This window comes from Notechis scutatus, chromosome 6, assembly GCF_049901735.1.
Source record: "Notechis scutatus isolate UNSWTSFEM ecotype Mainland chromosome 6, rNotScu1.2, whole genome shotgun sequence".
Taxonomy (NCBI): domain Eukaryota; kingdom Metazoa; phylum Chordata; class Lepidosauria; order Squamata; family Elapidae; genus Notechis; species Notechis scutatus.
The window spans coordinates 52753336-52779774 of NC_142014.1; the positions used below are offsets into that span (position 1 = coordinate 52753336).

Genomic DNA, 26439 nt, shown 5'->3' on the forward strand with positions numbered 1-26439 from the left:
TTGAACGAGATGGAGTTTACTTCTGAATAATCCTTTGTCTGATTAGACTTGTATCATTTGTTTCTTATTTAGCCTATTAATTGCTTGAATCATGAATATATGAATAGTATACATATATTATGTATCCATCACACTATTCCCTTTTGGATTAATCAACATAATGAACAGTGCAGTAAAAAAGCAAGAAATAGTATACTGAAGAAAGTTAAGGCATGAGATAAGAAAAAGAAACTTCTCTCCTTAGGAGAATTTGAGTTTCATTCCACATGACTTTCTTGGTCTTCTCCTTCCTCTCAACACACTCTTTCTTCATGTACTTAGTCTGCAAATCAATCTTCATTCATTTTTTATAGGACCAAACCATTTCAATATACTTTTTTTGTACAATACTGGTGGCTCATTTTTATATTCAGTCTATATTCATTTTCTACCTATTCATTCTTGACCATGCTTTATCTCATACACTTCTTAAGTAATTCATTTCCATTGCATTGAAATTACTTTTATGTTTCTCCTGACATCCCCAACACTGTGTTCCATATAACATTCTGGGCAGAAGTACTGTCTTATTCAGAGCTATTTTTGCTTATATTTATGTCCATTCCTCATTAGAGTTCATCACTCACTATAATTTTATCAACATTGGCACTTCTCAACTGCAAATCAGCTTTGTTTTTTTAAAAAAATGGAAAAGAGGATTTCCACTAATACAGATAATTTTGTTCAGTGGTACTTCAATTACATCTCAATATGGTTGTGTTGTCATAGGATTTTCCAGACTGTTATTAGCACTCATTGTTTTTCCAACTGAATGGTGATTTGCACAATATAATCCTGATGACAATCTGTTAACTATGAGTCTGAATTTGAAGGAGATTTCATGGCCATTATCCTGGATTTAGAATGCTATATCATTCCTTGACAACTCACAATTTGCACACTTTCTCCATTTTTGGAGAAAAAATAATTGAATGAAATTATCAGTCATTTAATTACTTTAAATTTTGTGGATTGTGACTGGGCCTCTTCTCTTATGCTGTTTTGTCAACTAAACAAAGTCAGTTCATCTGATTTGATTTAGCCTATAGTAGAATGAACTGATGTGAGTCTGTTGTGAAGAGCTGTCTCATATTCAGCAACAAATGTAACCACTCTGTGTCTCATTTTTCAGCCTGTATTTAACATTTTGCATTTTGAACTTGACAGAGAATCACATTAATACTTCTCAACTCTCCAAAAAGCCAATCACAAGTGATCAAACATTGGAACAGTTTGTGAAGGAAACCACATATTATCAACCTGAAGCAGATAAAATGAAAATTTAAAAAAAGAGTGCACAAAACAAAACATTTTAGTATTTCATGAAAATCCAGGATATTTTTAAAGCTTCCTATTATCAAATCCAACCTGGCTTATTGTAGATTCCACATCCAACACTCTTATGATTCCATTCTCTACCTGAGATCCTTTTCTGCTTGCCACCTCCATATATTTCCTTGTTGCTATATACAGCGTTCACCTTTGCTTGCCCACTTTCACTACTCATTTATAGGATGCTCGACTCATTTGTCCAGTTCTTATTCTAGTTTCTCAGCACTTATATTGATGCGCTGGCATCTTAACTAGTATTCATCTGTATCCCAGGACTTATGCTTTCCACCAAAGGCATCCTTTCCCTCTGAAAGACAGCTTGAGCTTCCCATACAAAGAATCTATCACTGCAACACAAACAATAAAATGTTTTGCAATGAGCAATCTAGTTATGATGGAGAATTCTGGAGGAGGAGGCATTTTCTGTAAAGAAGAAATAAAAAAGAGAGAGAGAGAACCTAGAAGGCCAAAACTGGCCAAGAGTCACCTGTTTTGCTCTGATCTGTTTTGCACGCTGACTTCTCAGTGGCAGAAGAGAGTGGGCAGGGGGAAGGGGAAATAGGTCTCCAACAGCTTTTAGTAGTCTTGCGTTTGATACCCCTGTGTCCCAGCATCAAAAGCATCTGCGGAAGGGGGCTGCTGGTAGGTCTCCATGCTATCTGTGATATCCTCATTTGTGTAGGGTGCATAAGGCATGCTGGCTTCCTGGCTTGGATCTGTGTAGTCCTGGGAGAAGAGTGCTGAATCCGCTCCAAGTTGGTATCGCTGGAATGCCAGAAAAGACTGACCCACCTTTAAGGGAGGATATGGCAGCATGGGGAAGATTTTGGAAAATGGGATGGAAAAAGAGAGAGAGAGAGAGAAACATACCAGGAAGAAACAAATAGAAGCTGTGTTAATAATGGTTAGTGCACAAGACATTAATTAGGGAAAGAGACATGTTGCAATTACTTAATTAAATGCAAATACATTCTAAAGACCAGATGATCTGGTACAGCTCACCAAGACAAGCGAGTTCAAGAAAGAAACTGCAGAGTAAGCAGGAGAGCTCTCTTTTAGGAGAGATCCTATGGCTTCTTTACTTGGATAAAAGACTGGTGAAAATAAGGCTACAGTAGAAGATATGGTTCTGAAGTGCTTTTTTTTTTTTTAGCATATCCAAACCCAACAAGTCCAGGCCAAGTATGTGGAAGGCATTAGTCCGACCACTTTCATATTCAATATTGCATATTCATATACCAGAAACAGATTAGAGAAGGATCACACAAGGCTGTGCAGTCAAGCTTTTCAATGCTGTCTGAGCTGGGGAGGTAGAGTCTGAAACAATACCAGCTTTCCTGGGACATCTCATACCCATGCAACTCCACCTCTATTAGTTCTGGAACTATGGAAGCTGACAGATAGGAATAAAGGCGAACCATATTTTCAAGATTAATCAAAGTAGTGTTTATAAGAGGTCCAGCCCCATCATAAATTTCTTTGTGAAATAGTCTTTAGTAACAATGCTGAAGAAAGAGTGTGGGAAGCTGTCTCAGTTTCTAAACTGCCTTCTGATACCATCAACATGTAGGTTATGCAACAGAAGAGCAAGTTGTAGCAATATGAGGGTGAGCAGGAATAGAAAATACATTTTGTCATTAGTGTTAAAATTGTTAACCAAGTCAACCAAAAAGGCACAATGGTGTTATCTAGAACTGAGGGTAGAAAAATAAGCAAAAGAAAAGAAATTGAATAGGACGTATTCTACTTCCAACTATTTGAGGCTTCAAAAGAAGGTAACCTCAAATATTTCCTTAAGTATCTCAATGTTTCTAGAATTTTCCTTCTTCCCCAAAACATGTTGTTTTATTTGCTGGACCTGCCGTATTTTATCCTGTTTTCTTCCTTCCTTGCACTTTAAGCATCAGAAATATTTGCTCTAAACATTTTCTCTCTGATATGTCAGTTTTATGCACCCAAGTTTAGGGGAGAACAGGTGGAGAATTAGGAAACAGTGTGTTGTATTCTTCCTGAAAAGTAATTTCTCCAAGTCTGCGAAAGGCCAGAAAAGTCAGGAAGCTCTGTAGGAAAAGAATAGGTTGGACAAAGGGCATTAGAATCCAAGGCCTTATTGAAATTAAAGATAACATGGGAAAAATAGCTGGATGATTAACTTCCATTTAGCAGATGAGAAATCTAAAGTGGCGGTGTTTATAATGGAGGACTTCATGTGACAGCAATTTTTTCCTGCAGATAGCAGATTTTTTTTTTTCTGCTTGGACCAGAAAAGGACTCAAACCATCCCAAGATTAAAAGCTGTCAATTAGGGTGCTCTTTGTGCTTGGTACCACTCTGAGCCACCAAGCTCAGAGAGCATCAAGGACCCCACAGTTCAACCCCTGAGCTACAAATATTCTCTTCTTCTATCAGTGCTGCCAATGATAAAAGCAATAAGCAGCACTGGGTAGGGTAACCTCAGCCCTCCAGGACAGCATCCCCAGATAAAACCATTGAGATTTGCCAACAATGTTGTCAGATTTAAATGGCAGAATTTCAGAATGCCTGGGAAGATTAGTGAGGGGAAAGGGAGCAGTTTGCTTCAGTCTTTCCATTCCCACCCTAATCTCCACAAAAACGTTTTGATGGAAATTATACAACAGAATCACTGGGCAACCTCCAACATCCCTCCAAAAGTCTAGGAAGAAAAGCTATGGCCCCTCATTTAGGAGCGGCATTCTAGTATTTAAACAGCATCCGGAAGAAAACAAATACCAAAACCCAGGGGGAAAGGGAAAGAGTTTCTTAAAATGCCAAATGACTCCTGAGGTTTTGTTTCTAACTAAAATATAAATTGACTACATCAACAAATATAGGGATTTCTTTTAGATAAAATCATATTCTGTACTATTCTGGTTTGTCTCTCAGCCTTTCAATTCTTGTTTTTCTTTTGAGGTTCTCTTCCAAAGGAACACTTAAAATTGGGTTATATTTAAATTAAATAAAAATAAGCAGTACAGAATTCTCTTTTTCTCAATGAAAAGCAATAATCTTGTATGGTAATAGCTCTCTTGCAGCTCTCCCAAATTCTCACCATGTGACAATATATAAAGCAAATAGGGTGTATGATAATATTTCTCTAAAATGTAACATAGCAATAGTACTTAGACTTATATACCGCTTTATAGTGCTTTACAGCCCTCTCTTAGCGGTTTACATTATATTGCCCCCGAACAATCTGGGTCTTCATTTTAACTACACCTCAGAAGGATGGAAGGCTGAGTCAACCTTGAGGCTGGTGGGATTTGAAGTACCAAATTGCAGGCAGCTGGCTGCAGCAGAAGTAGCTTGCAGTACTGCACACTAACCACTGCGCTACAGAGGCTCCTTATATAAGTATGTATCAGGCCAGTAATCAGTGTCAATTCTAATCCACTCTGCAATTTTTGTTCCTTCCATTATCACAGGCAGAATATTCTTTTTTGTAATCCACCAATCAAACTGTGGGTAATTTTAAATTTAAATACATTAAATGAATATTTACAGATGGAAAAATATGATGTATTCTCATTCACACTGTAGAAATGGCAAGTCTAGTTTGCTTTAGTTATTATATCAAACTATTCCAGCAATGATTTTATTTATCTAAAAATTTCTGCATTGCTTCTCATATTTATAGAGGAAAAAAATGTAGTGCTAAGTCAACAAATTAGGTACTGTATCATCAAATTTGGTGACTTTCTTTTTAACAAGATGCCAGTGTCAAATGAAGTAAAGCATTCCTTTCTTAAGTCACCAATGAGAACCTTTAAAATGTTTTGAAAATGACAATTAAAGCCATGAAAGGAAGTCCAGCTTATGTGGAGAGCATCAGACTGGAGAAAACTGTCGTGGAACCATTTTGCATTACAAAGCTTAATTTGAAAAACAAGTTGGATTAGATGCCTCAAAGGCTTCCTCAAATTCATTGAGGTACAAAGCTGTAAAAGTCAGATTAAGTTTTTCTAAGGCTAAAAACTGCCACAGAGGAGCTCTCCCTTATACAAATGGCAACTGGGGCCCTAAGATGCTTATAAATGACATTCCTCATTACTAGACAAGGTCCAAGCCTGCATAACTTACCCAGGTGAAGATGGAGAAAAAAGAGAAGGCAATGGCTGCTCGGGCTGCATCTGATCCTTCATTCAGTGGACTATCCTCTTCCTTTGAAACACGCCATTGGTCAGCCAAGAAACAAAAACCAACAAACCAGAGAAATGCCCAAAAGCCTGTAAGAGATCACCATCAAAACAAGAGGGAAAGATGAAAGAATACACACCCATGAATTTTAATTCTCACATGTTCAGAAATTTTTCCCTATAACATCTCAAAGTGATTTGCAGATTGGGATAAATAAATTCCAGTTCTTTATAGCAGGGGTCTCCAACCTTGGCCACTTGTGGACTTCAACTCCTAGAATTCCTCAGCCAGCTTTGCTGGGAGTTGAAGTCCACAAGTCTTAAAGTGGCCAAAGTTGGAGACCCCTGCATGGAATTGCAAGTTAAATCCAAACATATTATTCCCAAGCCTTACATTTCCCAAATTTGAGGGACTGGAAGAATTTAAAGGAGAGAATTAGTGGTTTAAAGACTCTTTTCTCTGCTATCTATCCCTGACAAATGTGGGATCTGTCATTGTAGCATATTTCATTTGGTCAGAATCAGCACTCAGATGCAATTCTAGCTGTGAAAATATTATTGTAAGTCCTCTTGTTGCTCTCCATAGAGGTAGTTCTTGATTTACAACCATTCATGTAGCAACCATATGAAGTTGCAATGGCAGTGTAAAAAGTGACTTGTGACCAATCTTTGCCGTTACAAGCATTGCAGAATTCCTATAATCACAGGATCAAAATTTGGGTGCTTGGCAATTAGCATGTATTTAGGAGTGTTGCAGCATCCCAGGGGTCATGTGGTTGCCATTTGCATCCTTCCTGGCTGGCTTCCAACAAGCAAAGTCAACAGGGAAGTTGGATCGATCATGTGAGTCGCTTAACAAACATGGCAAAAAAGATTGTAACATTGGGTGTGGCTCGCTTAACAACCATGTTGGTTAGCAAAGAAAATGGTGGTTACAATTGTCGAGTTCTACACACACAAACACACACCAATTTCCTATCCTGGTACTCTTTCTCCTCTTTCATGCTTTGCAAGGCAGCAGCCATAGCATCCTTTTCTTTTCAACTAGTAAGGAACGTAGCTGTATCGCAGAGGACTTTTAGGAAAAGGAGGAAGAAAGGAGAGGATATATAAGTTTGTTGGGTTAACACTCAGTTCTGCCCTAAAAATAAGAACATGTTGTGGAATGGCAAGGCTTAGTCATCAAGAGTAAGTTCATTTCCACTGTACAAATGGGATCTCCTGACCTCACCACAGTGGAGTCACTGGCTCACTTATTCTTGAATTGTAGCAGTTCTACAGAACTAAACCATACAATGGAACACAGGCTCAGCTGAGAAGGAGGACAGAAGTAGAAAGAGCCCTGTCTTGAAGGAAGGGCTGGATTGTTGAAGGTCTCAAAAGTATAAATAATCAAAAGGAATCTCTGTAAATGGTTCTGTGTGGCAGGCAGAGTTATTATTCCCGCAGTTTTAGATGGAGGTGAGGGTGGGAAAGAACAATGTGATTTTGGCCTCATTCTGAGTCAAAGCAGAACTAAGAATTATACTCACTCTGATTGCTTTGAAACACAGAGGGTTTTTTAATTACTACATTTTGCTTTTAAGTAATCATGGCAAAGAGAACTGGAGTAATAACTCCAAAATGTATTTCCTTTCTTCCATTATTTATGTAGCATTTCCATGCCAGTAAGCTAGCTAGCTCTGCTATAGAATTTTCTAACATAGGCAAAACAAAGCAAAAGAAAAAAAATAAAAATGAGTAGGCATTAAGCAAATATCTCTCCCTGGCTGTTCTTTTCTATCCTGTCATCATTAACAGATGCATCTAAATATTATACCTTAATGGATTTATAATCAAATCGTACCATCTTACTGAGCCATTTGGTGTAATGGCTAAAACATCAGTCTAGAAAGGAGGAGATTGTGAGTTCTAATCTTGCTTTAGGCACAAAGCTACCTTGGTGACCTTGAACTAGTCACTTTTTTCAGTCCTAGGAAGGAGGCAATGAAAAATAGCTTCTGAAAAACTCTTGTCAGTAAAACTGCAGGGACTTGTGCAGGCAATCTCCATGACTGAGTGGAAGGAGAGGAAAAGAAGCCACCTTAAGGATGAAAGGATGACTTCCTCTAAGGATAGCAACAGAAACAATTGCACATAGTGGAAGAGAATGCTCTGTACAGCAATATGCTTTATTTTCCCTGAAAGCACAAGGGCATTTTTTTCAAATGTGCAAGGGTGCCTGTTTCCAAGATTCTCAGTCAAACCAGCCTCCACATTATCTGAATAGACTTGGCTGGTGAAGGCCATACAAGATTATGTTAGGCTGCATTAGCTCTAAAATTTTCAGAGAAGGCTTCCTTGAAGGGAGAATTAGTATGGAACCACTTCTCAACTATAAAAAAATAACATGTAAATGCCACAATTGTGAAAAATAATTCACTGAATAACCTTGTCCACTGGACAACTGTTGCTTTGTCAGATTTATTTATTGGATTTTAGGCTCTCTGACTCCCAAAAATTCTAGGTAACTTTAAAATTTAAAAATGAATGAAAGTTAACGTTTCATTAAGTTGCCCAGACAAAACCACATAAATAACACTCCTTAAAAACATTTGGGGCTCCACAAACATCCTAACTTCAGGCCTGGGAAAAGGGCCAGGTTTTAACAGGCTTCCATGCAGCTTGAAGCGCTGGGGATTATGTGTCTCTGGAGGAATGTTGCTCCACACCCCTGTGAAATAACAACATTTAATTGAGCAGACCCCTAGTGTGCCCACTATGCCCAAGCATACCAGAGACAATTACTAGCAAATTATGGTGCTTGGAAGAACTATGGGAACAAATCAGCATCTTAGGAAAAATATGTTTTTAAGAAAGATGAGTAATTCAAGTGTAGAAATTAATTGAAATCCATGTGACTTAAACAAGTTGTGATTGCTTTAAGGTTTATATATCAATTTGCTTTGGAACCAGACTTGAAATAGCTGAGTAGAACAATGAGACCAATTAAAGGAAAGCTTAAATCAAGAGGGTTTTAAAAAAAATATTTCTAATAGTTCAGCACAGCAGTATTTCCATGTTGGGTCTTAGATTCTGTAGTTACCATCTTGCCCATTTTTAAACCTACCCACCCATGAATGCTTGCTGGTTCAAAGCTTCTGGCTGGTGCTCTTGCAGAATATTCTCTGTGTGGGTAGATCACTCTCCTAAGCCGATTACAGCCTGCCTAAGCCAGCCCCAATTCCTTTTAATTTGGTCTTCAGTTTCATAAGAAGTAGAGAAGATTTTGAGCCTTACTGTATCCTTTAGAGCCAAAACAAATGGCAATGGCATCTTTTTAGTTTAATTTGGAATTACCTTGCTTTAAGTATTAATATTTGGTGGAAAGTTAATAATTAGAAAGACTGACTAGTTGTAAAGCTAGCATATGGTATCACAATATTATACATAACGTTTCTGAAAGTGGGTGTTCCCTTTCCCCATTATATCCAACAGCTCTCTCTTCAACGGGGTATTTCTTGTAATATTTTTTCTGTTTTACAAAGTGATGCCAAGAATCCTTTTGGTTACTTTTATTTGTGAATTTCTGAATGATGTTAAGGAAAAGCAGCCACGTGACTCCATCAATAGAGGCCCCTCATTTTCCAGAATCCTCATTTGCATAGAGATTCTCCATAGACAGAGGACACCCTGACAGTCATCCTCCATTACAGCAAAGGCAACACATTCTATTCACAGTTAATTAATTAAAATGTGTTCATTTATAAACTAAAAAGGGTAAAACTGGTGAAATTAAGAAGTCAGATAAACAAGAGAAAGGGTAAGCTTAAAATGATGCAAGAGAACAAAAAAGTGCTTTTAATTTGAATCGGTGATCAATTTATTTAATAAAGCAGATTCTAAAGCAATACAACTCTGATTAATAAAAAGCCATTTAAATCATGTGTCCAGATGTGAAGTTGGATCCATACATACTGTTCCTATAGAAACCCATATACATTCAACAGAAACTCACCAGATACTCCAATGTCTGAAAGCACAGCTTTTTTGCGATCCTTGACACTGCTAATCTGTGGGAAGTAGACATCTAGGGCTAAGTAAAGGAGGCAGGTGAGGAATGCAAGGACTCCCACGGTGATACCATAGTTGCAGGCATTCTGATTGCGATTGTAGATGCAGAACTGTTCTGGTGTGTTGGGTTGGTTGATAAAGCCTTCATTCACAATACAGCCAAACACAACAATGGAAAAAAGCTAGGATACAGAAAAGTGAGAAAAGAGTTAAAGAATTAATTATACAAATACAAAATTCACATGAGGCAGGCTGGTTATGGTTATCATCAAGTTGGTGTTGATGCTTCGCAACCAGATCAACAGAGTTTTACCATTGCAAGATAATCTGTCCCCAACCTGGCCCCTTTGTGGCTTCCAACAGTATACCTGTTCTTGTTGTAATTGTTGTTTCAGACAATATAGCCCTTCATATCAGTGAAAGGAGAATTCAGTATGTAGCTAAAAGCTAAGTAGGTCTTCAACATGGCTAGTTCCTCAAGTATCTTCATGTTGTGTTCTTTTTTCTCAATTTCAGGCTAAATATTTGGCTGAAAGATATATCAGGAAGCAGCCATAAGAACTCCAGATCTAGTGATTTATATCATCACAACCCATCCATACACTTAAGCTTTCATATAACAGAATAACAGAGTCGGAAAGGACCTTGGAGATCTTCTGTTCAAACAGGAGACCCTATGGCATTTCAGACAAGTGGCTGTTCAATCTCTTCTTTAAAGCCTCCAGTGATGAAGCATCCATAACTTCTCTAGACAAGTTTTTTCACTACTTAATTGTTTCTTCTTAATTCTAGATTGCTTATCTCCTGTATTATCTCCCATCCATTACTTCTTGTCTTGCTTTCTGTTTCTTTGGAAGATAGGTTCATCCCTTCTTCTTTGTAGTAGCCCCTCAAATATTAGAACAATGCTATCATGTCACCCCTAGTCCTTCTTTTCACTGGAGTAGACAAATCATCCAGCCTCCAATCATTTTTGTTGCTCTTTCCAAAGTCTCAACATCTTTTTTACAAGTTGGTGACCAAAACTGGATGCAGTGTTCTAAGTACAGTCTTACTAAAACTTTATAAAGACTACACTTAGAATACTGCATATGTATATCATTTTAATTCCTTTTTCAAATCAAGAAAAATACATCAATAACATTCTGAAATAATATTCAATCATTAGCATTCTCAATTTTTCATTTACTTGTTCAATTATACCTTTGTTTCATTGTCCATTCATTAATTCATTTGCTCAGACTTCTTTATATTTTCCCTGTTTTTCCTAACGCATTTATTACAGCTACATAGTATTTATATAACATCGAGATAGTCATAAAATAAGAACCAGCTATAAGTAGAAATCTTCAAATTTATTCTTCAGAATGGTTTAGGGAATTTCATTCCCTACCACTCCCTCATCCTCTACTCTATCACAATAGTTTTTCATGCTCTAAACACAAGTTTGTATAAATCTTTTGGTAAATATACTGATATAGCAAAAGAAAACCAGATATCATTAGGAAGGGAAAAACATATTTCCAAAATACACTGTAAGATATTCCAACGGTGCCTTTTCAAGAACCATGACCTGGATGACTGAGAATCACCACAGACACACTGTAAAATAATTCCATTCAGACCTCTGCATTCAATTGCAGAATTTAATCTTGCAGACAGACCTACCATGCAGCACATCTGAAGGACAACAAGTTTTGAAAGCCTGCTCATTTTATAAATATCCTGTTCATGTGGGCTAGAAATATATTAATCAAAAACTGCAAATATTTCCTATTTGAAAACTAACATATCATACCTTGGTTAAATCTGCATGATGGTTTCCTTACTTCCCCCCCCCCCCCAGTGGAATCTAATGTGTTCAAAAGTAATAATCATCCTCAATCACCTACCTCTACTTTAATCAGACGTTTATTTATGTGCAAATTCATTTTACTTTTTTATTTAAAAAATTATATACTGTCCATTCTGATAGGTCAAGGAATATATCAATAACATACAACTTACGCATAGTTGTGTTGGCAGTATATTATGCTTACACTTTATGAGCTTTTTCAAATCTATTTTTGTGGTTGTTGTGAACCACCCAGAGTTGTGCATTCAAGATGAGTAGTCACATAATTTTTCTAAATAATACATTCTAATAGCTGTACATTTAAAATATTTTACATTTTAAAATGTAAAACAGCTTTAAAATCAAAATGGAAAGTACTAAAACTGTAACAAGCATATTTTAAACCTTCTCCTAAATTGTATCTAGGAGCTTTAGTTCCTATGACAATTAATTTCACAGAGTGTAACATCCCACAGGGAAAAAAAACACAGAAATTCCTTTAGATCAAAGGTGTCAAACTCGCCGCGTCATGTTGCCATCAAGCGACATTTTGCGACGTTTTTCCCTTTCCCGGAGCTGAGATGGACGTGGCCTGTGTGTGGCACATCCCGCCCATGGGCAACCAGTTTGACACCCCTGCTATAGATATTAAACATATTTGTGCTGATATTTGACCTATTAAGGACCTAAGACTGAAAGGCAAAATGAACAAAAATAGGTGGTCTGCAGACAATTTGGCCTATCCCACGTAATGTTTATGCTCAATAATGACTACCTTGAATAAGGGTCGCCTCAGAAATGGTGTGTGGCAGTTTATAGAACGGTTTACCATAACCAACAGTATTTACAATTCCTTTATTATTTTTATTTAAAATATTTTACAATAAACTGTTATGGTAATGATGATGCACATTTTTAAAGTGATAGCAGTACTTTTAAAAGATTTTAAAACATGCTGGAAGTTACACATCTTAAACAGGCCAAGGTTGAGAAATACTGCATTAGACAATCTCTAATCATGGAGCAATCATTAAAAACATCCGTATACTTTTTCTTTTGAATCACTTCCATACTAAAATCTTACTAATAAAACTAAAAGAAGTCTAACTCATGTTGTAGTTTAGGGACAATAAAGAGTCTTATTAGCTGTGGAAAAAAACAATCCCAGTTAAGGTGTGATTAGATGCTTCTGAAAAATTTCATGTATTTATCAGCGTATGCCACTATTTAGAATCATTTCTTTAAATCCAGGACATGATTATATTTTCAACTGAAATAAATTGTATAGCATGTAGATAAAGGTTGATAACAGAAAAATCAGAATTAACAACTGTTTTATAATGTTTCAAGTCACTTCTATTTATAGATACAGAGGACGGACAGACAAACATATGGCTGTAGGCAAAGCATTTCCAAGAAAAGAAAGAAAGAGAGAGAGAAGGCAAGGCACAGGGACCTGATAGACACTAGATTAAACACTAAAAATATTTTCTCAGAACTCCTCTGATTTTGAACCTTTTCTTGTTATTTTCACTGGATATTTTCTCCATCAAGTCAGTCAGTAATCAAAGACTACCCTCATCTCCCTTATTCCCAATGTTGCAAAGTAAATTGAGCAGATAGCTTACACAATAGATCTCTTGACTGCCATGTGATGTCTTGCAGCATGATACCCATTTTCAGTGGTCTATTAAACTCTCTTAAGTATCATGTGATGTGCTGGCATCTCAGGCCCCAAATGCCTCTTGAGCACCAGACAATGAAAGCTGCTATTCTCCTTGACCAGTGTATTATTTAATTTTTGAAACCACCAACTGTGCCTTGAATTCTTTTTATTTCTAGCACTTTACTCATTATGAATCCTTCCCCACCCAGAAATGGTGCTAAACCATCAAATTTCTCACCAGGTTTATAACAGAATTGATCTCAGAAAAGAATAAAGCTGAGGTTTTTTTTTTCTTTACATTTGAGGTACAATTGCAAGCAAAAACAGCTGGAGGACTTCCTCTTGAACTCTATTAACCCTTATCTGACACCAAAATAGTGCTAACCATTAGTTGAGTACATACATCAGTTTAATTGGAACTTCATGTGTCCTGGTCTTTCATGCCTGCCACCTAATAATGATATTCACTTAACCGATTCAATGATTGACTTAACAACTGTCAGAGGTGGTATTCAGCAGGTTCTGACCAATTCTGGAGAACTGGTAGTGGAAATGTTGAGTAGTTCAGAGAACCAGCAAATACCACCTCTGATTGGAGATTTTACAGTATCCTTTCCCTGCCACACCCACTAAGCCACGCCCACAGAACCAGTAGTAAAAAAATTTGAATCCCGCTACTGACAATTGTGGCAAAAACAGTCATAAAATTGAGCATGCTTAACAACCGCCTTGCTTAGCAACAGAATTCTGGTTCCAATTGTTGTCGTAAGTTGAGGACTACCTATAACTTTCCATTTGGGCTTGCAACTTCACTTCTTTTGTGAGAGGTGGTTATTCAAAAGGAGCACAAATTATTCTGAGTCTTTTTCATATGAGACCTATTCATCAAACCTATTCTTAAAAATGTTTAGAATATCTTACACCGCTTCTCAATTTAATAAAGCCAACCTTCTACATGCCCATTAATAAGTAAAACCTATTCACAATGGGCTATAATTCTAAATAACTATGCCTTGGAAGGTCAGGATGAATCATGTTGTTGGTACTTTTCACTTTTAATATTGTTTGTAATTTGAAATAATAAGTGGTACCTTTGCTGTCATATATTTATATTTTATATGCTGCCAGCTCCAGTCTTTTTTGACATTTCAGTTTCATGCAACATGCAATTCTCATTTGTTTTTCTACATAAATGCTTTCTCGGCTATTCCTGAAAATGAATTCAATGCATGCCTATTTGCTTGAAAATTGATGCTTCTGTATTACTACTACATTCAGTTCTGCACAATTTAACATAGCTTGGATATCTCATACATATCATGTTTCAATGCTTTTAAATAAGACTTAGGCTTTCTCCATGCTTTGCTTATATCGAGGCTTGACTATTGCATTTTACTTTATCTGGGACTGCCCTAAAAAGTGTCCAAAAATTGCAATTGGTGCAAAACATGACAGCAGAAAATACAAGGATCATACAATATTTGTACAAAAAGGTCTTTTCTGGTTGCCTTTTATCTACTAGGCACAATTTAAGGTGTTGCTGCTCACAACTTAAAGCCTAACTAAGGTATCAGCCTTACCTGACCATGCCTCTAGGTGCTCGCCTATTTCTTATATGGGACCTTCTCTTGTATGATGCTCTCTCTCTACATTTCACATTTTTATTTAATGATTTGGAATTCAGTCAATCGATCAGTCAGATCTTTATTATGATCACAGAGCAGCATAAATAATTTGGATAAGAAGTGGATAGAATGCTTATCAAATTTGCATAGTATTCAAAACTGGATTGGATAATTTTTATTCCAGAAGATAAAACTCAAAGCAATTACTATACAGATATAGGGATACCCGTCTAGGTACTTTAAAAATATTTTAGAAGAGTAGCTTGCAAACTGAGTAACAATCCAACAGTGTGAAATGACTGTAAAACAAACAAAGGCAATTTCAGCTTATATCAATAGAAGTATAATTTCCAAATGAGGAGTATTTGTTCTGTTTTATTCTGCACTGATCAGATTCTATCTTTTCTGGTTCTTGGAACTACACTTTTAAAATTATATATAGAGAAATTGGAAAAGATTCACAAAGGATCAATGTACATGATCAAAGGACTAGAAGCTAAGGCCCTTGAAGGGAAATTGAAGAGACTGAACTGTTTAACTGTGAGAAAAGACAATGGAAGAACATATGAAGGCATTCTTTAAATATGTGAAAGAATATAATTTAAGAGATTAGGACTTTTTTCTTATTCCAGAAATCAGGACACAAAGTAAAATTGACAGGAGTGTAGATTCAAACTGAATGTTGGAAAAACCTTCCTAACAAAACAAAACAAAAGCCAGTTACTCAGAGAATACATGAATTCCCATTTACTGCATGTTTTCATCTGTTCAGACTTTACTGTAATTTGGATTTTTGCAACTGAGCAGTGGGTTGAATTTAGAAGATTAAATAGCCCCTTCCTACTTCCTGATTCTATGAAATCCTTTTCTGCAAATCTTTGAGAAACAGAACTTTCTTTTACATTTTTAATCATCATGCAATCACCACACATTCCCCCCGCTACTCATTTTTCTACTCTCACATGCCCCAATTCCTGTCTAAGAACTTTTAAATAGATGGTAGGAATAAGAATTCTCAAGGAAAGTGCTTTCATAATATGTACAGTATATGTGTGACAGACAGTATAGTTTGCCTAGTACGCAGGGGTGTAAAAAAAAAAAAGGATGGTGGGTAATGGCAGCTGGCATTTCAACATAGATTGCCAACCTTCTCCCTCCCAATACATTCCTTTGTCTTAACAGCAGCATAACAGGTATTTGTTTGACATATAAAACTGGTTTTTGGCAATAAGAAAACAAAATTCTCATTGTGTAGTGTGCCAATAATCTGTTGAATTTCTTCATGCCACAAGATGTTGAAGAGAAATTTCTACTGGAAGAAATGATGTTGAGCTTACCTTTTGGAACACATTCCCTTTCTTCCCCCAAAATGGGCATCTTCTTTTATAAACACATACTGTTTTTAAATGTATATATTAATACTGGATTTAGATGAATGCTGTGATTATTTTTATTAGCAGTTTGGAAGGTGTTTTTTTTTTTAACACTGCTGGTTTCTAATAGAAAACATATAGAGAAATAAATTGCACAGATGTAACTTTTGAAACTTTTATCCACAGGAAGGTCATTTACAGTGAAGGCAACTCCACTCTTTTTCCAGTGTCTTGCATTTAAATAATAGTTATTTAATACAGATCTAAGGAGAAATATTTTGTATGACTATGAAACAGTTTTGCAATTGATTCCAAAAAAGTACTTCCCAGTATGCAGTAGCATGAATGTAGCCATCAGCCTCGAAAACAGTGAGATCTTTTCCCTCTGATTACATGGCATTTGCAGAGGACGTTTACAAGAACTGGATGATAAAGATGCTTTTAAAAGTTGCAGACTACGTTCACTTTCTAAATGGAAGATGAACAGTTCTCCAGGAAATCTAGGAAACCTGAACAGGCCACAGACATATCCTACTACAGCAAACATTTAATATGCATCTCTCAAAGCATCCAAGCCATATATTGCATTCCACACTCACTGAAATAGATCGAAGGTCTGGAAAACAGAACTGTCATTTTCCAAAACTATAGCTACTGTTATCCTATTTCAGGGATTAAAAGTGATCAAAGTAGCGATTGTATAAAAAAAATGTTCAGATGATTCCAATTCTTAGTTGCGCTTCAGCTTAAATATAATTCCAATATTCAAATTGATCTGAAATAATACAAAACAGGCTTTCCTTTCTCCTAAAGATATGAACAGTACTAGAGTTTTGTCTCTTATGGCATCTCTTTAAAGGTATACCACTAATTTAAAAATAAAAATGGAAGAATACTGTAGTAGCACAGGACACCCATAGGATGAAAAGTTGAAATCTTCACTTCCTTCCCAGAAGTCCTCCGGAATATCCCCCTCCCTCCCACTGCTATGATACATTTTGTGGGTAGGTTGTGTTGTCATTCACCAATCTGTCAGGGAGGGAGGGTCCTTTTACTTGATATCCTTTCCCCCAATCCCAATATGTGGGACAGAAAAGATCTTGTGACTGCTTTACAGTATTTACAGCAAAATAATAACAGCAATACATTTTGTAGTTCCAGTTCTTGGCCTTATATTTTTCAGAGCACATGACCTGGGAGATCAAGCTGTTACTGCTCTACTAGGATATCAAAAACCATGCAAAGATAATTCAACATTCTTTTGGCATTTTAGGAGTAAAGCTTTAAAACATTCAGGGAAAACTCATAGAATTATGGAACTGCTAAAGCAGCATCTTCAGAGAAGCCCCCTTCTCCTGGGGTGAAAAATGCACGGAAAAGTTTAAAATTTAAAGATCCTTAGCAAAACCTAAGACAGCATTGCATTGCTAATAATCAAAAAAGCTTTGTTACCCATAGAATCCAAAGATAGAAAGCTCATACAAACATTGAGCTTTCGGAGATTTTAAAAAATACATATGAAATCACAATCAGAATATTAGAGTCAATAAAGTAGACTAAGTTATACACATCAAAATTAAACTTTAAACCTTAATGAAGACTTCTAGAAAAAAGTATTTATCAGTTCCTTAGATAGAGTGAATTCTTAGGAGCACAGGATCTATTTTGCCTCCTATGATTTTCTGAGTTTCTCATATATTTGTAATCTTTTTCCAGAGACTTCTATTCATTGTCTTGGCCCCACCATTCTCCAAAGTACATTTAAAATGAATGAGAAGGGGCTAAGGAGACCTTATATGCAGGTAAGCATTATTCTTTCTGCTCTTTAACTATTATTTATAGTATATATTATGTATTATGTATTATATATAGTATTTGTAAACAGTAATGGATCATGCCCAGTATTTCCTAGTCGAACCACAGACGACTACAATGATCCAATACATATCGATTTTAAAGAAGAAAACGTTGAAAAAGCACTACACAATCTAAAACCATCTCTATCTTTTGGACCGGAGGGAATATGTGCCTACTTCTTAAAAAAGCTATCCACTGCCATAGCAGAACCTCTAAGCATAATTTTTGAAAAATCTTTCAGGACCAGCTCCTTGCCAAACCTATGGTCACTAACCACGGTCATCCCCATCTTCAAAAAGGGAGACCCCAGCCTAGTTGAAAATTATAGACCAATCTCTTTATGCTGTGTCACCTGTAAAGTCATGAAATCAATTATTAACCAATCCATTATCCTCCACTTAAAGACAAACAACCTACTCTCTAATAAATTTGGTTTCTCCAATAAACAATTTGGTTTCAGGAAAAAAACTATCCTGTAATTGCAACTCTTACACTACAAAAATATATGGACTACACAACTCGATCAGGGCAAAGCAATAGACACAATCTACATAGACTTCTGTAAAGCCTTTGATTCAGTGGTACACGACAAACTACTCCTAAAACTAAAATCTTATGGTATCTCTGGACAACTGAATAACTGGATAGAAGCATTCCTGTCAAACAGACAACAAATGGTCAAAATTGGGAGCGTCCTATCAAATTCTGTATCTGTCAACAGTGGTGTCCCCCAAGGCAGTGTTCTAGGACCAACTCTCTTCATACTCTACATAAATGACCTCTGTGATCATATTAAGAGCAACTGTGTTCTCTTTGCTGATGATGTAAAGCTATTCAACACCACAGAAAATACTGCTACCCTTCAAAAAGACCTCGACTATGTATCAGAATGGTCAAACAAATGGCAACTTCAAATCTCAACAAATAAATGCTCTGCCTTACATATTGGCAAAAAAAAAATCAGAAAATAAAATACAAGCTGAATAGTCAAGACCTTGTTGTGATCCAAACTCTGTCAAGGACCTTGGAATACTCATCTCTAATGATCTAAGTGCTAGAGCCCACTGTAACTACATAGCCAAAAAGGCATTAAGAGTTGTTAACCTAATCTTACGTAGCTTTTTCTCTGGTAATATCACACTACTAACTAGAGCATACAAAACATTTGCTAGACCAATACTTGAATATAGCTCATCAGTCTGGAACCTGCATTACGTATCTGATATTAATACAGTTAAGAAAGTCCAGAAATATTTCACAAGAAGAGTTCTATACTCCTCTACTCGTTGCAGAACACCTTATGTCACCAGACTTGAAATTCTAGACCTAGAAAACCTAGAACTATGCTGCCTTCGGTCCGATTAAGTATAGTAAATAAAATTATATATTGCAATGTCCTACCTGTCAATGAATACTTCAGCTTCAACCATAACAATACAAGAGCACACAATAGATACAAACTCAAGGTAAACTGCACCAAACTTGATTGCAGGAAATACGACTTCAGCAACAGAGTGGTCAATGTCTGGAACACTCTACCTGACTCTGTGATTTCTTCCCCAAACCCCAAAAACTTTAACATTAGACTGTCTACTATTGACCTCACCCCTTTCCTAAGAGGTCTGTAGTGAGCGTGCATAAACGCACCAATGTGCCTACCGTCCCTGTCCTATTGTTTCTTTTTATTTTTCTTATATGTATCCATTTCATGTATTCATAACTATGTTTATACATACCTGTTAGCTTATAATCTCTTGATAAATAAAAATAAATAAATAAAAAACTAGAAAGTAGCTATAAACCTCATGAAGAATGGATAGTGAATGTCATCTCAACATATATATGCTTGGAAGAGCCACTAATATCAGTAGGGTTTCTAAATGTGGCTTTCAATTGTAATATAAGTCACAAAGGAACTGTTATCAATCATATCTCTTCACCTAAACTTCCTAATAGCAACTTAACAGCACCTGATATTGCATCTGCAGAGATGAAAATTGCAAACCAACTATATACACTAGCCTGACCAATTTCTAAGTATAACTTGAAGAGCAAAAATCAGCTTTTAAACTTTTTCACACAATGAATAAAGCTGGCAATTTTGCAGAGAATATCATTGTATTATATATTTTTCTGCCTGTTCCTAGTTATGTTTACTAAATACACCTAAAGTGATTTATTATTGGTAAATATGCTTCCATTTGCACTGATTATAAATTTGTGACAAGCAGCATGGTAGTTGAAGTGGGTAGGGGAAGAATTCTATTGCCACAAAAAAGAAAAGAAAATCCAAACAAGAAGGGGGGGGGGGGAAATGTGTTTCAGTAGCCATTTATCTAATTTGATCCTTTAAGTTTGTGCTCCAATTTATGAAATGTCTGTCCTGTAAGCATGTAATTTGGATAAGCCCACAAATTCAGGACTTGATCCCAGATAAACATACAGAGAATGGTCTGGAAATGTTACTGCTATTCTATAATTCACTTGTTTATCAAATCAACAGTACTATAATAAGAAATAGAGACCTATCAAAGTCACTTTCAAGGTCAAGGTACAATATTCAGTTAATGACTCTGGGGAAATGTGGACTACACACACCCAAGGGGAAAATTTTAAAAGGATGCTGCTAAGCATCTTTCTGCAACTGGGAGTTTATTTCATGAAGAAGTCAGCAAGTAGCTCTCTGGAACAGAAAGCAACATCCTGCAAAAACTCTTCTTCTTGACTTGGTGAAGCCCTGTAGAAATAAAGTCACAGCTTTAAATCAGAGAATGTTCTGTCCTAGATTCTCAAGAACAGAAACATCCATCTCAGGACACATCCTGTCAATTCTGTTAACTATAATTGACCACTGCTGGGTTGTCACCTGGACTGTCTATCATGCAGGTTTCAAGCTTTCATGCAACACAAGGTTCTTCCTATCACTTCATGTTGAATTTCAGCAGCAGCTTAGGAGCCAAATGCCTTCCCGCTTCTAATAAGAACAGTAAACATGCTGTACTGTAAAATCTCTATGGATAGAGACATTCCTAATAGCCACATTAATTATCTATAGAAATTTGCTAAGATTTCTTAAGTTTTTCATTCATAAACCTCCCTTCTTTCTGTACTTTCCATGGCTTCTAGGGAAATGAGTGGCAATCACTCACTTATTAAAATAAGAAATTGTCACACACACACAAAAAAAACCCTTCATGAAATGCATGAGTTGGGAAGAACCTTATAGGTCATCTAGTCCAATCCCATAGTCAGAGAAGAAATCAGGAACAAATGTTTGGAAAAAAAATTCCCCAAGGAATACTTTAGGGCAAATTTGTTACTTGTTAGGGCAAACTGTTTCATTACTTAACACTTATAATAAATTCCATATAATGTTCAGCATGAACTGTTTTTCTTTTAATATCCAGTTATTGCTCCTTGATGTGGTATTCAATATAGAGTAGAATTGACTCACAGTTGTATATGACAGGCTTTTAGATTTGTAGGACACTGTCATTTCTCCCCTAGTCATCTTATTTGGAGCTTAAACACCCCTCAGTTCTTTGAACTTACTCCAGCTTCCCCATGGCCCTTTTAAAATGCAGCACCCAGAATTGGACACAAGACTCCCAAGTGCAATCTACTCATTGCAGAGGACAGCAAGTACTATCTTTTGCGATGTGGACGCAATGCTATCATTAATGCAGCCCAGGACTGCACTGGCCTTTTTAGTTGCTGCAGTCTTAAGCTATGGCCCATAATTAATAGCAGAGGAGAGACAAGAGCCCCCAGCCCTTGTTATCTCTAGGAAACATGGGAAAACTCCCATAAGGAATGAATTAGATGGGAAACACACATGGTCCTACTGTTTTGGCTTCCTCCTGAAGATCTGAATGGATGACAAGTAAAAGGCTATGCTTAATATTTGTTTATTTGTTTGTTTATTTATATTCATTGGCTACCCAACCCCAGTAGACTCTGGGTGGCATACAAAACAAAACAAAAACATTAAAAAAGGTAAAACATTAAACCAATCGAATGCTAACAAAATCTACAAAACAAAACAGGGATCATTAAACAGTGAAAAACATCAACCCTTCACCTGAGGCCAAAGCAGGTTTTTATAGCTTTCTGGATCTTAGGAGATAAGATCTTCCTCTCTTGGGGGGGGGGAGTTTGCTGTTCCAGAGGGTGGAGGCTGCAACAGAGAAATCATGCTTCCTAGATCCCACAATATGACAATGTTTAATGGAGGGGATCTGGAACACATCCATGGTAGTGGAACATATTGAGTAGGCAGAAACAACTGGAGATAAACCGTCTCTCAGGTTTCCAGGCCCTAAGCTATATCTATGTCAACCTCAGCTCAGTCTGCCTTCCTTGATCAGTTGGGCGAGGGAGAGGAAGCCATTCCATTTCTGTAATTTCTTCCTTGTCACTGTGTCCTCCTTTTCTCTTCTTAGTGACACTCGCAGGAGACAAAAGCTCTCTCTAGGTTTCTGTTTGCAGTTTGCTCTCCTAATCTAAATGACCTTCTTGCAAACGCTATAGGTGCACAGCAGCCATGGCAAAATGTCACAAGATGGAATGACCTCCCTCTCATTCAGCCGTTCCAAAAGGGGGAAAAAACACATACAGGTAGGAATTCTTCTCTTTGGACTGGCTGCCTATATCTCCATCACTTTCCCCATTACATTCACAGGCTCTTACATAAAAATTGCAATATAGATACAGATACAGATATAGATATAAACAGATACATAAGGGGGGGTATTTAAACTGAAGCTAAGGGAACTGAGGATTTAGAGAATTACACACATTTTCACCCCTCGTATATCCCCCCCTCCTCAGTTCCTTATCCCAATCCTCCTTGCAAATGTTGAAAAGAAAAACAGGAAACTAAAACATTGAGGATGGGGTTCATAGACAACAGAAAATTCACCATTATTCTCTTAATTCTCCACTCCAACTTTCTTTGCTTGTAAGACAGCTAGCTCTTTCTTATTTAAAACTTCTGTTTTCTTATTTTGAAGAAAATTAATAGTGGTGTCAGCATGAAGGGTGGGGGAAACCAGTTGAATCACCTCTTTTAAAACGTTTTTGAGAAAGCCAAAGGACAGATCCCAACATTCAAAAGAAATAAAAGTTTTGCCATTTTCTTTCCCACATACAAAATCATTTTTCTGCCTAGGCGATGGGAAGAAGAGAGGGACCGAATCGTTGTGCTGTTTTTCACCCTTCTTACCACTTGCTGCATGACACAGAGTATCCGTTTACATACATTGCACCCAGCCAAAACAACCCTTGCTAGGGGGCTGCACCGCAGAAACGACAGAAAGCAGAAAAGGAGGCAGCGGCCCGAGCTGGAAGGTGATCCCCCTCCTCCCTCCCACCTTAAAGGTCACCGAGCGCCGTCTAAATTCTGCCGCTGGCTCAAATCCCAGATCTCCTGTTTGCCCTGCAGGCTCTTCAAGAGGAAAGGCGATCGAGCCAGTCGGTGGCCTTTGCAATCCAAGCCAGCCCCACCGGGCATCCCTAATCGCCTCCATAATGTGCTTCGTGCCGGGCCACATGAAAAAGGACATGGCTTTTTTTTTAAAAAAAAGCCCACTAAGTGTCAGTGGCTCCTGCTCGAGCGGCTCCCTCTTAAACCTTAAGGTCAGCTTTGCTTACATCTGCACCCAGCCCGGCTCTTCGCCAACGAGCCATTCTATGCCACATTTTGGAGGAGAATTTCCAAGCGTCCAGGTGGCTTTGACCGCGCTGGGCTAAAAGCCCCCATTGCTTCGGAAAGATCCGGAAAGATCAGCCTGCCTGCCTTCCTAACCTGACGGCCTCCAGGAGCGCCTCCTTACCCAAGAAACTATCCGGAGGATCGTGTGAGGTTGCCGGATGAAGGTCTGGGGGTCAAAGGCGCCTCCGGCTTTGCCAGCTCCGTACGCGGCCGGTTCCATCCTCGGAGCAGCCCCGCTGGCAAGACTTGCCGAGCTGCCTTTCCCTCTCTCAAGCTTTTATCCCTCGGCGATCAAAGTTGACGGCGCCGGGGACGGACGGATGCTCAGCGAGAGGGCAGAACCCAGGCAGCGCCGTCCAGCATCCGAGAGCTCAGCCCGCAGAAAGGAGGCAGCGGTTGTCGGCGGAGGAGACGGTGGAGCCGCGCGCGAGGCCGGGAGGTTCTGGTTGGGAGTTAGTTCTGCCCGACGGCCCCGCCCTCCCGTCTTGCTCCCGGGCCTGACTTGCCGAGCTGAAGGGAGAGGAACTCGCGGGCGACAACTAAGGCCGGGGGAGAAAAGCAACCTCCATACGGGTACATGCAGGGTTGCCAAAGGGAGCCAGGCGCGCTCCCGATCCGCAGCAATCGAGGGGCGGCCGCCAGTCCTAGTGACGGCAAGCGCTTACGTGCACCCGCCATCCTAGCAACTTGGAGGGGGGGGCGAGGGGGGAAGGACGCTGCGGAGCTCCGCTTCCCTCGGCCGTGAAGGCCTTTCCAGGGAATGCGGTCTTCTTTCACGGGGAGGCTTCGGGTCCGCAGCCCTACTTTAGGAACCAACTGGAGTCCCCCCTATACAGCAGTACGTAGTTTACGTAACCTAGTGAAGGCAGAGGGGCTTTCTTCTGGATAGAAGCGAATAAGGTCTGCGCTGGTCTTCGTGAAGCTCACGATTAAACATTCGCTCTTTTGCTTCTAGGTTACCAAAACAAGAGACACGAGACGTAGAGACCTCCTGGGTTAAATGGAACTTTCTTACTTTTTTCCTTGTGTACTATTTTTATAGCAATTGGCTCGTGGGAAAGCTTGGGAGAACTTGAAAAGGTGCGTTTCGTGACACTTTAGCTATTCCTAAGAAAGGTATCCAGTTGCAGTCTATGGAGATTCTCGGTCATCCAGATCATGGTTGTCCCAAAGGTGCTTTTTCAAAAGGCAACTGGACTTTCTTTGTTTTTCCTTGAAGAACTGAAGAAATTGAAATTGTTTTTCCTTGAAGAACTGAAGTTCCTTGGGTGAGAGGCAAAATATCTGAATGGAAATAATTTTATGTTTTCCTCTTTGCGGATGACGTAAAACTATTCGACACCACCAACAATGCTACTGTCCTTCAAAGCGATCTTGATGATGTGTCTGAATGGTCAAACAATTGGCAACTCCAAATCTTGACCAACAAATGCTCTGTCCTACACATTGGTTAAAAAAAATCAGTACACCAAATACAAACTAGGCAAATATGACTTCGTTGATGATCCTCACACTCTGTCACAGACCTTGGACTTCTCATATCAAATGACCTAAGCACCAGAGCTCACTGTAACAGCATTGCCAAAAAGGCATTAAGAGTTGTAAATCTAATCTTACTAAGCTTCTCCTCCAGAAATATCGAATTGCTAACTAGAGCATACAAAACTTTTGCCAGACCAATACTCGAATACAGCTCTTCAGTCTGGAATCCGCACTATATAATTGAGCAAGTCCAGAAGTATTTCACGAGAATATTGCACTCTTCTGCTTGCAACAAAATACCCTATATCAGGGGTCCCCAACCACTGGTCCGCGGACCAGTACCGGTCCGTGGGTCATTTGGGACCGGGCCGCCTACTTTGGTTCGGCGCCATCTTGTTCCGACGTGCTGGATCGAGCGCTGGTTTTGACGCCGTCCCTCAGCCTCGCTCGACCAAAAACAATGCTGTGCGTGGCTAGAGAAAAGGGAAATGTGGTAGCCGTGGAGAAGCTGCTCTCCCTAAGAAGGAGGCTCCTGATTCGTGGAGCTTATGCCAGGAGTTCTGCGAGGCTCTGGTGAAGGGAGGCTACGCTACTGCCGATTACCTCGATCCCAGCCTGCACGAACTCCCTCGCCCTCTTTGGAAGCGGCTGGCGACCTGGTCAAGGCTCACGAGAAGCTCTTCTTCAATCGCCTCACCGACACGCGGCTACAGGCCACTCAGGTGAGCGGCAGGAAATGGGAGCTGGGCAGCCACAGACCAGCCGTCTCTCCGTCTGATGGCCTCGGCAGAATCTCTGCCTCCCAGCGCGCTTGGTCCTCCGCCCGCAGGCTTCCCCAGCTCCTTGCCAAGCGGGTTTTCCACCCCAGCCCAGCAGGGCCCTCACTGCCTTCCCCTCGCCTGGCCGGCCGAGCTCCTTGGGCAACTCGGCTGCCTCGTGCCGAGAAGCGCACTGCCAGGTGGGGGCCACGCGGTGCAGGGCAACACGCCACCGCCCGGTCCTGGCAAGGGAAAGCAGCGGGCGCTCCCCGGGCAGCGGCCTCGGCCCCGCCACCAGGGAAGTGGCTGCCCAGCTCCGGAGCTGATCCACACCTGACCGGCTGGAAAGGAAGGGTGTGTAGCGTTGGTGTTGTGTGTGTGTGTGATTTCTTGGCATGCAGCGTGGGGTCTCTTTTGGCCGGTCCCGATTTTTTTTTCAGAGGGGAATATCATGCCTGTATTAACCATGATTATTAAATCCAATCCAACTTTGATTATAATTAAATTAAGTCATAACTAGCTTTTCAATGAGTGGAATATATAATAAAATATA

At 38.9% G+C, this 26439-nt stretch overlaps 1 protein-coding gene across 2 annotated transcripts; it reads right to left on the reverse strand.

Annotated features, from left to right (window-relative positions):
- On the reverse strand, positions 1 to 24474 carry SYNGR1 (synaptogyrin 1). 2 transcript variants are annotated; one of them, XM_026694857.2, is made up of 4 exons: positions 23768 to 24474; positions 9523 to 9760; positions 5470 to 5615; positions 1 to 3431 (listed from the first exon to the last, which is right to left on the reverse strand). In XM_026694857.2, exons 1-4 carry the CDS (start codon positions 23864 to 23866, stop codon positions 3333 to 3335), a joined length of 582 nt encoding a protein of 193 aa, XP_026550642.1. In that variant the 5' UTR covers positions 23867 to 24474; the 3' UTR covers positions 1 to 3332. The 2 variants fall into 2 exon arrangements, with proteins under 2 accessions (XP_026550642.1, XP_026550641.1); XM_026694856.2 differs by having other exon boundaries at positions 1 to 2163; positions 23768 to 24473.
- Positions 24475 to 26439: the final 1965 nt, after the last annotated feature.

Coding starts and splice junctions, on each gene's coding strand:
- SYNGR1 (XM_026694856.2), bottom strand. CDS start 23,866: ATGGAACCGGCCGCGTACGGAGCTGGCAAAGCCGGAGGCGCCTTTGAC. Junction 9,761..23,767: donor TCCTCCGGATAGTTTCTTGG/GTAAGGAGGCGC, acceptor TCTGTATCCTAG/CTTTTTTCCATTGTTGTGTT. Junction 5,616..9,522: donor TTCAGACATTGGAGTATCTG/GTGAGTTTCTGT, acceptor GATCTCTTACAG/GCTTTTGGGCATTTCTCTGG.